The sequence below is a fragment of the Ips typographus genome, linkage group LG6 (genome assembly GCF_016097725.1).
Source record: "Ips typographus isolate SLU linkage group LG6, UJ_Ityp_2.0, whole genome shotgun sequence".
Lineage (NCBI taxonomy): Eukaryota > Metazoa > Arthropoda > Insecta > Coleoptera > Curculionidae > Ips > Ips typographus.
The window spans coordinates 11,984,717-11,998,017 of record NC_138427.1 but is presented as its reverse complement, the minus strand read 5'-3'; the positions used below and the strand labels follow the sequence as shown (position 1 = coordinate 11,998,017).

General features: G+C 35.6%; 1 protein-coding gene across 28 annotated transcripts in view; it reads left to right on the top strand.

Moving 5' to 3' along the window:
* LOC145730782 (uncharacterized) overlaps nucleotides 1-13,240 on the top strand; it is a 55,715-nt gene extending 42,475 nt beyond the window's left edge. The window contains exons 2-27 of one of the 28 annotated variants that reach the window (XM_081982167.1): nucleotides 675-763; nucleotides 843-878; nucleotides 2,635-2,670; nucleotides 3,400-3,435; nucleotides 4,048-4,155; nucleotides 4,363-4,374; nucleotides 4,538-4,606; nucleotides 4,797-4,850; nucleotides 5,658-5,837; nucleotides 7,531-7,636; nucleotides 7,700-7,779; nucleotides 8,664-8,769; nucleotides 8,922-9,010; nucleotides 9,065-9,199; nucleotides 9,254-9,280; nucleotides 9,386-9,424; nucleotides 9,486-9,590; nucleotides 9,692-9,736; nucleotides 10,243-10,305; nucleotides 11,463-11,489; nucleotides 11,667-11,720; nucleotides 11,823-11,849; nucleotides 11,954-11,989; nucleotides 12,044-12,178; nucleotides 12,536-12,757; nucleotides 12,842-13,240. In XM_081982167.1, coding sequence (XP_081838293.1) covers nucleotides 675-763; nucleotides 843-878; nucleotides 2,635-2,670; nucleotides 3,400-3,435; nucleotides 4,048-4,155; nucleotides 4,363-4,374; nucleotides 4,538-4,606; nucleotides 4,797-4,850; nucleotides 5,658-5,837; nucleotides 7,531-7,636; nucleotides 7,700-7,779; nucleotides 8,664-8,769; nucleotides 8,922-9,010; nucleotides 9,065-9,199; nucleotides 9,254-9,280; nucleotides 9,386-9,424; nucleotides 9,486-9,590; nucleotides 9,692-9,736; nucleotides 10,243-10,305; nucleotides 11,463-11,489; nucleotides 11,667-11,720; nucleotides 11,823-11,849; nucleotides 11,954-11,989; nucleotides 12,044-12,178; nucleotides 12,536-12,715 — 1,874 coding nt within the window. In that variant the 3' untranslated portion in view covers nucleotides 12,716-12,757; nucleotides 12,842-13,240. Of the gene's footprint in view, nucleotides 1-674; nucleotides 764-842; nucleotides 879-2,634; nucleotides 2,671-3,399; nucleotides 3,436-4,047; nucleotides 4,156-4,362; nucleotides 4,375-4,537; nucleotides 4,607-4,796; nucleotides 4,851-5,657; nucleotides 5,838-7,530; nucleotides 7,637-7,699; nucleotides 7,780-8,663; nucleotides 8,770-8,921; nucleotides 9,011-9,064; nucleotides 9,200-9,253; nucleotides 9,281-9,379; nucleotides 9,425-9,485; nucleotides 9,591-9,691; nucleotides 9,737-10,242; nucleotides 10,306-10,524; nucleotides 11,238-11,462; nucleotides 11,490-11,666; nucleotides 11,721-11,822; nucleotides 11,850-11,953; nucleotides 11,990-12,043; nucleotides 12,179-12,535; nucleotides 12,758-12,841 lie in introns of those variants that run through there. The other 27 variants (XM_081982166.1, XM_081982169.1, XM_081982186.1 and 24 more) reach the window with 27 other exon arrangements.
* The last annotated feature ends 61 nt before the right edge of the window (nucleotides 13,241-13,301 follow it).

Below are 13,301 nucleotides of genomic sequence, written 5' to 3'. Positions count from 1 at the left end.
TAAGGATTTCGTTTGTTTACAAAAGGGCTTCACGTCTGAAAGAATTATCACCTTACAGATAGACACTAAATGTAGCTGAAATAGTTATCTACAATAAAATCGAACTGCTTCAATTTACAAACTCAAAGGACAATTTTCCCGGTTTCCTTTTGGCTGCAAGCCATAGATTACCATAAATTCCCCCCAGACCGACTTTTCCTCCCTAGTGGATGTCATTCGTTGCAACAAACGATCGTTATCCGACCATCCCTTAATGCACGTTTCCCTTTCGTTTACGCCAATCCGAATAAACTAATAGTTTCAGAACGTATACGAGGTTACGAGGTCAAAATTAGACAATAATCACCTTATGGAAATTTCACAGTCAGTGAAAAGGAGATGAGAATCGTTTTTCCCCTCCGGTCGCGGCTTCCTTCGTGTTTATGAGGGGATAGAACAAAGCGTTTTCGAGGGTCTTATAAACGCTCGTTTTCCTACGTGCGATTCAATTTATCTTTGTTTGTGTTTTGCTAAAGCAATTCTAACGGAGAGATGGTACAATGTTTGACAATTGCTCAATTAGAGTCAGGCATTCGTCTTAGGCGGTTCAGTGCTTTTGGGAAACTTGATTTGATTGAGGAAAACTGTTACAGATTCTCCGGTAAATGTATTGACGAGTGTCCTTTTTTTTGCAGGTCCTCCAGGACCGGCTGGGCCTCCCGGCCCTCAGGGTAAACGAGGAAAAAAGGGCAAAAAAGGAGACCCAGGAGAACCAGGACCTCAGGTAAAACTAATAACCATTAATCGCAAACTTGTTTTGGTTTTTTTTTTTTAGTTTTAATTTTGTTTCGTTTTTTTCTTAGGGCCCCCCGGGTGCGGCAGGAAAGCACGGTTTTCCGGTACATATTTTTATTTTATTTTTTTATTTATTTGTTTTATTATTAATCTTGTCGTTTTCACTTCTGTACTAATGTTTGTATTGTGCTCAGTGTTGCCCAGTTGTTTAATTTCTGTTACTACTACAGATTTTGTAAGTGAAAATATTGTTACAACTATTTTTATTTGAATACCGACTGGAAGAAAATTTTGAAAATAATTAAAGGTTAATTGGGTCACTGTTGGCAATACTTTCATCATTTCTTGAATCATCTCTAGCAAGATTGACGAAAACTTCTTAATTTTCTTAAGTAGCTAAACAAGATTTTTCTAGAGAGAGAACAGCTTCAACAACACTATGTTGAAGTTAAAAAACTTTACAGGGTGATTTTTTTAAGTTGAGACAGAGGGATTTTTGGAGAGGTCGTGGAGTAAAATATTTTACGCACAAATGTCGCTGTAATGTTTATTTACGCCTAGGTTTCCATGGCTGAAACAGATATTTTACGCCCTAGGGCTTTTGATTATTTTTACGGCCTGTCAGGAGTCTCAGGGCAACGGGCGGTAAAGTAAATATACTAGCTGTAGTTGTTCAAATTTTTCAATTGACAAGTAGAAGAGCGGACGAATGTATTGAAATGACTGAGTTGGCTCAGTCCAAACAGCCCAAAATTTTCAAGAGAAGAATAGAAGAATGAGTTGAAATGGTTGTGCTGGCTAATGGGCTCATTCCACATTTTAGTAGAACACAAAAAAATATGAAATACTTTTTTTTATTTTTAGAAATACTAATTCTAACAACAAAAATTTAATTGCATTATAACATAATACGCCCAGCAGATATGACGTAGACGATTTTTAACCAATTAGCTAGCCAGGGGGTAAATTTTTGACTTGACTTGATTTTTGAGTTGCGTGTTGTCACAAGCTTCTTCGCAAATTTGCGTATAATTTTCATTCGTTTCTAAAGTTGCGTTTGGTCAAAAATAGACCCCCAGGAGCTACTTCTATCATCAGGGCCTTTCTAGGTCTGCTTTTGAGTTGCCAGTTTGTAAAGTAAATTAGAACCATATAAAGTGGTCTTTATTTCTATCAGTTTTTAAGTCTCTAACAATAAAACTAAACTAAAGGCATCATGTCAAATTGATATTAAATTACTTTTTGTCGAGTGAAATAAGAAAGTTTTCGTATCGTGCTATAAAACGTGTTATTTGGCAACATTGCACTCTGCTAATTTGACTTTTAAGTTATAAACTGAACTTTTAACTTGAATTTTTAACGCATTTTCAAAGTCCTGTAAATTACTAAAAAATATATATAAATAAAATACAAACTCTTTTCAGTACTACAAATATTCAGACTAAGCTACGTTATGTGAAATGAGTCAAATTTGGAAAATTTTCAAGAGAAAAGTAGAAGAAACGGTTGAAGTGATTGAGCTGACTAAGTGCCTAAACTTTTCAAAAGAAGAGCGGAAGAATGAAATGATTGAGCTTCCTGATGGTCCAGAAATTACAAAAAAAAACGACAAACTGATAAAAGAAGAACGGAAGACTGTTGAAGTGTCCATTAAACTCACTCATTTCATTAGTTCTAGTTTTTTATGTAATTTTTTGGTGCGTTCACTCAGTTTAATCTATAAATCACGACGAAAAATACTTAATACACATTCCGGCCTAAATGGTCAGCCGCACAAATAATTTTAATATTAATTACTTTAGTCTAGATTAGCAGGTTCCTGCCATAAATAATTAACCCCGGTCTCAATTAATATTACAGGGTGACAAGGGTCAAAAAGGAGAAGTGGGCTTGAGGGTAAGAGGCATCGTGGTTTTTTGGGTGTTAGTTATAATACGAAAGTTAAACTGAGGCACTAATACGAACTCTTGGAAAGGGGGGAAATTTCACCCCAGACTGTTGATAATAAATCTGTCCGATTTAGTTTAACACACGGTCCCCCCCAAAGTTTGGACGTCTTGAGCGGTTTGGAGTCTCTCTTTCCTCGAAGTCGTTGCTCGTTCATATGTTGTGCTTTAATCCGTAGATCAAATTAATATTTGAGGATCCCGCATGATTTTATCATTTCATCTTTGTGTAAGCATTTTGTAGAAATTGAGTCATCGTGCCTTTTTAATACAGGAGCGACCTCTATACTCCACCGATGTAATTCTGAAGTATAAAAGTCGCATCTGAATGCTACAATTTCCATAAAGGTGACTGTTTTACTAAAACATGCTTGTACATTGATTTCAAAGTTAAAGCCGGTATTAACCACCCCCAAAGCCTGCCCTGTCCAGAAAGTAGTCACAACTAGAAATTTAATCTGGCTTTCAGCCTCCATTTATACACGTTCAAAACGAGGATACTTTTACATGTTAAGTCCCGTTTATGCTTGTTTATAAGCTCGGGCCTTTGGTTGTTCGTATCCAGATAATCCCGTTTTTTTGGAACCGTTAATCGTGTTAGCCGTGCGAGGATTAAATCATTCGTACAAATCCTGGACAAAGTAAGAAAAATGGACTTAATGAAATATGTCTGTTGCAGGGTCCGACGGGGGTTCGTGGATTTCCGGGATTTCCGGTCTGTTGATTTTCATTTGTTTTGTCGCTTTTTTTTGTTGGTGGCGGAAGCGGAAAGTCACTTGTCGGTGGTGGGATTAGGGCCTTAAGGGCAGATTGGTGGAAACGCTTTTAAAACGGCCTGTTGATTTTTTACCTTTAATTGGGCCAGAACATCAAACAACATTTTTGTTATTATCGTTCTTGATACTCAATTTATCTCTCGTTCAGCAACTTCTACAATAAGTCCTGTCATTCCGTTGTGTATTAGGAAAATAAAAAATTTAACTTTTAAATTATTAGTGTGTGCAATTAGCGCTAACCAACCCTTGTAATTAATCGAAAGGCCGCTTGCTATTAAAACTTAATTTGAACCTCCGTGTATATATACCGAGGAATAATTTAGTGTGGTTACGGCCTCTAAGTTCATACGTTTGATTAACCATAAGTTATGTATATTACTCGTGTAATTGTAATTTACCACTACACGTCACTCCATTTGCCCTATATGAACTTAGGGACTGTATAAATACTCCGATCATCCATATTAACAATTCATATTAAAGAGACCCATCTAACACTTTATCTTGTAAGGGTTTCATTGAGGGGAAATAATAATTCATATTTTATATAGGGTCCTATAGGACTGGACGGGCCAAAAGGGGAAAAGGGAGAACCTGGAGAGAAAGGTCAACGGGGACAGCCTGGAAGCGCCGGAATTGACGTAATGCAAGCAGTAAAGGTAAGTTTTAAATAAAAATGCAGTAAAAATGTCACTAGTTTTTGTTTAATAATCAATGACACTACGAGTTATTTGCCTTCACCCTGGTCGTATGACTTAAAACTAGTTTGATCAAGTAAAATCGTAGCTTTTATGTTCTCCAAATTGTAACACAAAAATTACCCTTTAAACTTGGCTTATTATTCTCAAAATTTTTGATTTTTAAAGCCGCCTGGACGGGTGAGTAACTTTTCAAACCGATTTCAGTTAGAATTTTACAATTTTGGTTGCATTCTGTTTTAGCTTTAGTTTTTTACTTATTCTAGTTTGTAGCTATCGTTTAGCTTGGCTATACTTGTTGACACCAAAAAGTCTTCGAAAATATATGTTTTTCTTTATTTAGGGCTTTAAAAGGTCAGTGACGACCTTACGTGGCGGAAGCTTGGGCTATGCTGAAATTGTAGCTGTCAAGGTAACGACAGCACACCTCAGTGTCGTAGATTTGGTGTACACGTCTAATGTAGTCTATTTTTTTTACGTCTCTGTAGCTAGGGCATGTTTATATTGATGTGGGAACTGTGTCTCATTTTTTATACTGCACTTTTGGTAGTTTATGTTTTTCGTTGTTTTTGTGTTTAATTTATGATTAGTGTCCTTTTTAGGGGCTTCAGGAAAGGGGCCATAACATAACCGGGGAAACTATCATTACGCTAAAAGTGAGTTAGACTTTAGTACTCATGCTTCACCGCTTACTCTCTCTTACTTTCTGTAGAACCTGTTTTCACTTTTTTCTTTCACCAAGCAAAAAAAACCAACATGACTATTATAACAAGCTTTCGTTTTCAAGGGGATATATTTAGAGTGATAAGTATTTAATACTAATATATAGAGTGATAAATTTAGTTTATTTTTTCTAAATACTGTCAGCATGAATATTGCATGCGTGTTTGTCGTATTTAAAACGCATGACTTCTTACTATAATGCTGAATTTTAATTGTTTATTTTATTTAGCTGATAAATCTAAGTTGTTTTTTTAAACTTTTCAAAGGGTTTCAGGAAATGCTTCTGATGTTTAATCTTTTAGGTAAATGGTAAATATAACAGAAATAAACTAGGTACTTTTTTAAATTTAATATCTTGGAAACGTAAAGAGCTAGAGGTACCAGTTTTAGCTCATTTTGTAGGGTTTCCAAGTTCTTTCTAATGGCAGGTTAGTGAAATTGATAGGAGTTGAAATAAAAACTGCAATTTTTGGTCAAAAGTGCAAATTTTTGTTTTGTCCCAGAAGGGTTCTAATGCACAGCAAAGGGTATATTCATACCAAAGGACCTCAAATTAATTTTTTATTTTTCAAAAAAATTTAAAGGGTTGAGAAAAGTTTAATTACATAAATGGGTTAATTTCAAAGCATGTTTCTACATACATAATTTATTATTAGTATTTTAAAAACAATACAAAAAACTAGGTTTGTCAGCTAAATAATAAATACAAAAGTCTTAATTGAAAATCATATTGTGTTTAGGGTGAACCAGGAGAACCGGGACCGCCGGGACCTCCCGGACCAATAGGTCCTGAAGGATCAACGGGTCACGAAGGTCGACAAGGAATGCCCGGCGAGCCCGGACCAGCTGGTGAAAAAGGAGATCCAGGGCCGATCGGCCCACCAGGTCGACCTGGAATGGATGGTGCACCTGGACTAAAGGTGAACACCAACAACTATTCTTAAAACATTCAGTAAAGTGAATTTTCCTTACCAAAAAAAAACTTAATTAGTGTGTATCCTATACAGGGTAATTCAAATTCGACCCTCACCATTGGGATCTCAGAAACCATAAGAGATATGAGAAAGTTTAAATTGGGGCAAAGTTGCGCAATTTAAAGCTCAACCAAATGCTGTTTTAAAAATTTTGATTTTCCGAGTACTTCCGAAGATATCCGAAAAAAACTGAAAATTTGATTTTTTGTTTTTATTTATTTCTAACCTTATTTGAAGAGATATCCCAAAACTAAAAGCATCTTTTCATTGCCACTTTTTCTTAGCTATTCGATGATGGATTCAAATTTGCCACACGACGTTTCGTTTTCTGTCAGTCATCATCAACTTTCTTTTTTCTTATGGGAGCCATATTGGATTTTTAGACCATCAAATAGTACGTTTTATTCTGATTTTAGTGATGTATAATAACTTATGATTTGCTTCATAAATAACAAAATAATTCAATAAAAACTATTTTTACTTTAGTTATTGGCTTTGAGTTAATGGGCCGTTTTAAAAAATGTCATTATTTGACAGTACTTGTCAAACACGATAATTCGGACGATCATTAGAGCGTCAATCATAGTCAAAAATGTATCTAGAAAAGAAATCCCCGCAGAAAATGTTATTATTATACAAGCATTGCTGAACTATTTCGGTTAATCAGAAAAAGAGATTTGTTAGCATTATCTCTAACTTAAAAGGCTTATTTATGTTTCCAAGAGAAAGATCATCATTTTAGGAACTTCATTTTTTGCCAAATTTCAATTTTTTATAATGTTAAGTGCAAGTTTATAGTTATTTATACAGCAAGTGACTTAAACCATTTTTTATTCACGAAAAGAACAACTAGGTCCACAAGCGTAGCGAGTGGCCTAAGCTTTAAGTCACCTGTACACCTTTGTGACTAAGTATGTTCAGGCCAATTGCGTGTGACAAGTACTACCAAGTAATCTTCATAAAACGTCTCATTAACTCAAAGCTAACTAAGGTAAAAATCTCTAAAAGCTCTAATGATCGTCCGAATTATCGTGTTTGACAAGTACTGTCAAATAATGACATTTTTTAAAACGGCCCATTAACTCAAAGCCAATAACTAAAGTAAAAATAGTTTTTATTGAATTATTTTGTTATTTATGAAGCAAATCATAAGTTATTATACATCACTAAAATCAGAATAAAACGTACTATTTGATGGTCTAAAAATCCAATATGGCTCCCATAAGAAAAAAGAAAGTTGATGATGACTGACAGAAAACGAAACGTCGTGTGGCAAATTTGAATCCATCATCGAATAGCTAAGAAAAAGTGGCAATGAAAAGATGCTTTTAGTTTTGGGATATCTCTTCAAATAAGGTTAGAAATAAATAAAAACAAAAAATCAAATTTTCAGTTTTTTTCGGATATCTTCGGAAGTACTCGGAAAATCAAAATTTTTAAAACAGCATTTGGTTGAGCTTTAAATTGCGCAACTTTGCCCCAATTTAAACTTTCTCATATCTCTTATGGTTTCTGAGATCCCAATGGTGAGGGTCGAATTTGAATTACCCTGTATAGCCAAAGCTGGGGTCGTGAAACGTTTTCCCCGCTCTAATTGCTCCCTTTGAAATGCAAATATATCCAGCGAGTTTCATTTTAGGGCGACAGAGGAGATAAGGGCGAACGAGGCCTGACGACAACAATCTCCGGGGATAATATCGCCACGTCGTTGATCGAGGGACCGCCGGGACCACCAGGTCCGCGAGGTATTGGTTGCACATTTTTTTCACGCATTTTTCAGTTTGTTATCCGCGATTTTGTCGAATAAGGTGAGAAAGGTGAATCGGGACCGGTGGGACCGCCTGGACCCCCCGGAGACAAAGGCGCCCGAGGGAAACGGGGTAAACGGGTAACGTACTTGGACCCATGTTTTTCTTTCTATGACCCAACTAAAGATTTTTGAACTGGTTCACAGTTTGACTAAAATTCGGAGAAGTGCTAATAAATTACATTATAAAAAGACCTAAAATTCTTATTAATAATTTAATAGTGCCATCAAACACAATTTAATCACTGGATCAGTTCAAAAAAACTTCCGAACCTAACAAACTGACATACCTCATTTGCATATAGCTTCATATCATTTTGGGAATTGGTTTGGATATCTTCAGCATGTTTACTTGATTAGAATGCGCATGATTGGCCTTTATTTGGTTTAGATGTTGCTTTTCGTGCTTCGCTTCGCTTCCGGTATAAAATTTCATCGGGGCTTCGAATATATGCTATTTTGCTTTCATTTGCATATTATACAAACACACGCTGGCTTCTTCTTTATAATAATGTATATTTATTTAGGAACGCAAAAGTTTTAAATCAGCTGCTGATAATTTTATTATTTATTGTCTAGAGTCACATTGTATATAATTTTATGTTTTGCAGTCATAATTTGAGGGTGTATGATATACCGTTTATTGCAAAACGCGATTTAATTTATCACGCCACTTTGTAGATATACACGTTGTTCTAATTATTGTAGATAGCTGTGCTTAATTATTACTGTGGTGGAGTTGTTTTCACTTTAATTTGTACTTATTTGTATATAATAGTGTAAATGTTATTTTTGTTGTTATTAATCCACCTTTTTTATTTTGTTTTATACACAGTGTTCACACTAATATATGGAAGTTGTTGGTGTGTTAATGGACGTAAAAAAGTCCTTTGACACACTGAAAACGACCTGAGTGCACTTTGATATGAAGCTATATACAAAACCTGACGTAGTCGTTTGCTTAGGGTCAAGACGGATCATTGTCGAAAGGCGACCCCGGAGAAAAGGGGGATCCAGGGGTCCCTGGTCAAAAAGGAGATCGGGGAGATTGGGGTTTAATGGGTCTTCCAGGTAAAAAAAGAACTAAAACACATCATTGACCAGGTTGCGGTTGATCTACTAACTAAAATTCTAATAATTCATGCTTACTCGGTTTAATTTGTTGGGTAACAGGTTTTTGATGTCTTTGAAAAGTATCTGACATGCGATATTGTGTTTGTCAGGTCCGAAGGGCGATGTTGGTCCTGCAGGTCCAACCGGATTAGGTGGAGTCAATGGAGAACCGGGACCACAAGGACCACCGGGTTTACCTGTACGTTAACCTTACAATAACTAACAATAAAGACTAATCGGGGTTTTAATTTAGGGTCTGATAGGACCTAAGGGAGAGAAAGGTGAATATGGCGACATTGGTCCTCCTGGTTTGATGGGTCCTCCAGGTCTGCCAGGACCACCGGGTTATCCAGGTCAAAAAGGTGAAAAAGGCGACAAAGGAGAATCGGTAAGTGTTTCTTTAATTTGGCATTCAATGCAGTAAAACCTTTTTTTTATGCAGAAATACAAAAAGCTCAGGAGACGACAAGTAAGTAAATTACACCTTTTACTCCAACTTAGACCCTGCTTCAAACGTCACAATCAAATTTAGTGTTAACAACATCCTTTTTGTACTTTTCTTACACTGTTCCAGGGTGACGCCACTGGAGAAGTGATATCGGCTGGAGAACCGGTAATGAGGATTTTTGTGTATTGTTTGCTTTTAAACTCAACGTCTAAATATCATTTTTAAGCTGATGGGACCTCCAGGACCTCCAGGTCCAGCCGGAACGCCAGGACTGCAAGGACCTCCAGGAATTAAAGGCGACAGGGGTATGGATGGAATCAAAGGAGAACCGGTAAGTTTTTGATAGTAAAAAACTTTATCTTGTACACATTTTTAATTCTTTAAATTAGGTCTTTTGTCATTACTTGCGTAATTTTTCATAATAATTTTCAGGGAGAAAAAGGTGCAAAAGGTGACGCCGGACCAATGGGTCTTCCTGTAAGTACAAATTTAAACATTATTTACCAGATAGTTACTACCAATAATATTCACTAATAATTGGTTTATTTATTTAAGGTTAGAGGCTTCTGGCACTTTTAGAGTGTTTTCAATAGTATTTAGAGATCTATAAAACTGTCAAAATGGTCCCAAAGGCCTCTGGCAATTTAAAACAGTCCTGGTAAAGTTTAAGACAGTTGTAGTAGGCTCTGGAAGTTTTCAGAAAGTTCTCAGTAGCATTTAGAGGACTTTGAGCACATTCAAAACGGTCCTAGAGACCTCTGACAATGTAAAACAGCTCTGGAGCGGTTTAAAACGCTTGTGACACTTTTTAGAAGGTTGTCAGTAACATTTAGAAATCGCTGTCACTTTAAAAATGGCCCTAGAGATTTCTGGTAATTTAAAACAATTCTTGCAACTGAACGACTTGACTGAGCCAGATTAAATAAATTAACTGTGTTTTAACGCAAAAATCATAATTTTTGTTTATTTTGTATTTTTTTAAGGGTCCTATGGGTTTGAGAGGTGAAAGCGGTAGGCAGGGTGATTACGGAAAACCGGGCCAAACGGTAAGGAAACTATACTATAACTTGGACTAGAGCAGGGTTTTCCAATGCAGTGACTTAACAAATATTAACAACCCCAGTTAACATTAAAAAAATAATCCGAAACGGACCTTATATACGTTATACTGTGCGAGTGATACAGCCCTGACATTTTGTTAAGTGATTGTTTGAACCCCGACTGCCAATATCAAGATGCATGACCGAAATACGAGAATATTTTAGGAGGACAGTAACAGAAGCTGGTAAAACCGGGATCTTCTGGGATTTTTTTTGTTAAACTTACTCTACACAACACATACACCACAATTCTGTAAAAATTGCATAACAATATTGGGTATTGTTACTGTTATCCGTAAATGTAAGTGTATTTATTACTTGTTCAGTTGTATAAATTTGTAGTTACCAAACCAACGTCACTACATTTACTTAATGCCATTAACAGTTTGCGTCCCGTACTTGTACTTAAATAAACCGAGTACAGTATTTTAACTATTGGACACGTTACGACAAAAAAAAATGTATAATAAAAGTTAACATTTTTAGGTGTTTCATACTAGGCTAGAATTTGTAATTAATATACAGTTAGAGTTAAAACTAATAATAATAACGATTCTACGTGACTGATTTTTATAGTATTAATAAAACTTGTAAGTAAAACTGTGTGAACCGAACAAACGGATTTGATGGGGGAAAATTGATTCTTTCTGTAATTGATGTAAAGAAGCATGTTTCCCATAGTTTTTGATACAACCTAAGGAAAGTGAATTGTTATTAAACTTAAACGATTTCGTCCAGTTTTGTAAAGTACCAGCTGTAATAGTTATCGGATATATTCATGACCAAACTGAATGTACATTTCGAAATATTATTTTAGCATATAAGAGCCAGTTGTATTAAAGAAAAATCCATAAATAAATGTATGTGCATGTGCGGAACTTTGCCATTTGCTTATTATCATCTCTAACCTCACTCTAAAAACGTTTAATTTCTAGTTTATAAATTTCCCGCAACAAGTGTTCAGATGAAACCGCTGCATGGTTTTGATACACACATTGAGTTGAAAGTGAAAATGTTGAGCATTTTGGCATCCATCCATCATTCATCCTAGTTTTACAGGCTCACACTTTCGCACATTGTTTCTTAGATATTTTTCTTCACAGGGACCGCCCGGTTTGGATGGTATGAAAGTGAGTATAATGATTTAAACAAAAAATCTATAAATATTTAAAAAAACAGTCTCAGAAGTAGCAAAAACATCTAACTAGATGTTTGTAGCTATTAACTAAAATGTATAGATTTTTTGCTGTAAAATTGATGAACAATTAGTAACGACCTATATGATTGTTCTTTAATGCGCACGTCAGGGTGCACAAGGAGAACCTGGTACTAAAGGAGAAAGAGGAGATCCTGGACTACCAGTGAGTATACATTACCAATGTTTTTATTCAGTTGTGTGTTTGTTACAAAGTTAGTATTTATATAACCCCATTAGTTAACACTAACAAGTTGTTTTCTTTTAGGGAACTGACGGAATTCCTGGTGTTGAGGTACTACTAACATTTTAGCGCACAAGACTAACGCTTCTTCCCTCACAAATTAGCATGTCTTTAATACATTGTACAACAAAAAATTTAAAAAATTAAATTTACAGGGTCCTAAAGGTGATAAAGGATACAAAGGCGATTCTGTAAGTTTTCTTGTTAATTTATCAGGGTAACGTTCTGAAAATGGTTGTGTATAGGGGCCCCTAGGCAAAAGGGGTAGAAAAGGAGACAAAGGAGATAAGGGCGATCAGGGAGTGCCTGGATTGGACGCCCCTTGTCCCTTAGGGCCTGATGGGTTGCCCTTACCCGGTTGTGGTTGGAGACCTCCAAAAGTATGTAAAGTTCGTCTCAGGACTAGTGGCAGTGACGTAATAATTGTCATTCCTTTTCTATTACTGAGCTTTACGACCATAATTTGACTATGTGTTATCTGATATCACACATGTCACAGTTAATAGGTCTGTTTGCAGAGGCAATCCCTAACTGGTTTCCAACTCAGAAACAGTAAATGTCAAGTTGTCTATGACGTTTTCTGATTTGTGGCCAATGAATGTATTTAATTTTCTGATTACTAGTTGGAGATTCTCTCTACGAACAGACCTAATGTCGTCACTGCTACTTTTCCTGAGACAGAGGAGTACCCAGTGTGGTTGCCTTTACTAACCAGCTAAACACTAACTCTAAATTAGGATCTAAACAAACCCTCCTCTGCCCCTGTTCCTCCACCTAACAATCGAGATATTGAGGGTGAGGAAGATCCTACAGAGGAAGGTTTGGATGACTATGAAGAACCGGAAGGTGGTGAAGAGGAGTATGAAGAGTACTCAGAACAAAACGTGGCAATGTCCGTGTCCGCTTCAGCCATTTAACACACGTGGATTGTTTTTGTTGTTTGTTTGATTGTTTTTCTGGTAGGTTTAGTGTTAACTTACTCAACTAACTTGTTTTGCTAACTAAAAATAGTAATACAAAAATAAAATTTGGTTTCATTTCAGGTGAATATTCTTCAATAACTGTACTACAGGGACGCTCAATCGATTGTACTTACTTAGTGCAGTGCATTTGTGTATATAGTGCTTTTTCAGGACATGTGTAAAGAGGACACCAAAAAGGTATTTTTTTATTTTGTACTGTCCGAAACGACTTCACAAAAAGCTTCTTAATACCAAATATATACTAGCTAAAGCTTCATCTACCTTTCGATTTTAAGAACTATTTTTATTTCATTCTGAGTGTGTGTGTGTTAAAACTCAAACTTCTAAAATAATTGTAGTTTTATATAATTATAATCTAAAGTGTGTTTGTTTTATATAAATTTAACATTTGTACAAATTGTATATTATTACTTCTTTTGTCTATATTGACACAGTAGCATTAAATCGTGTTTCATCTTTTTTGAGATTTTATTTTGTCCTTCTGTTTATAAAATATGGTTAAAATTAGCTGAATTCAATA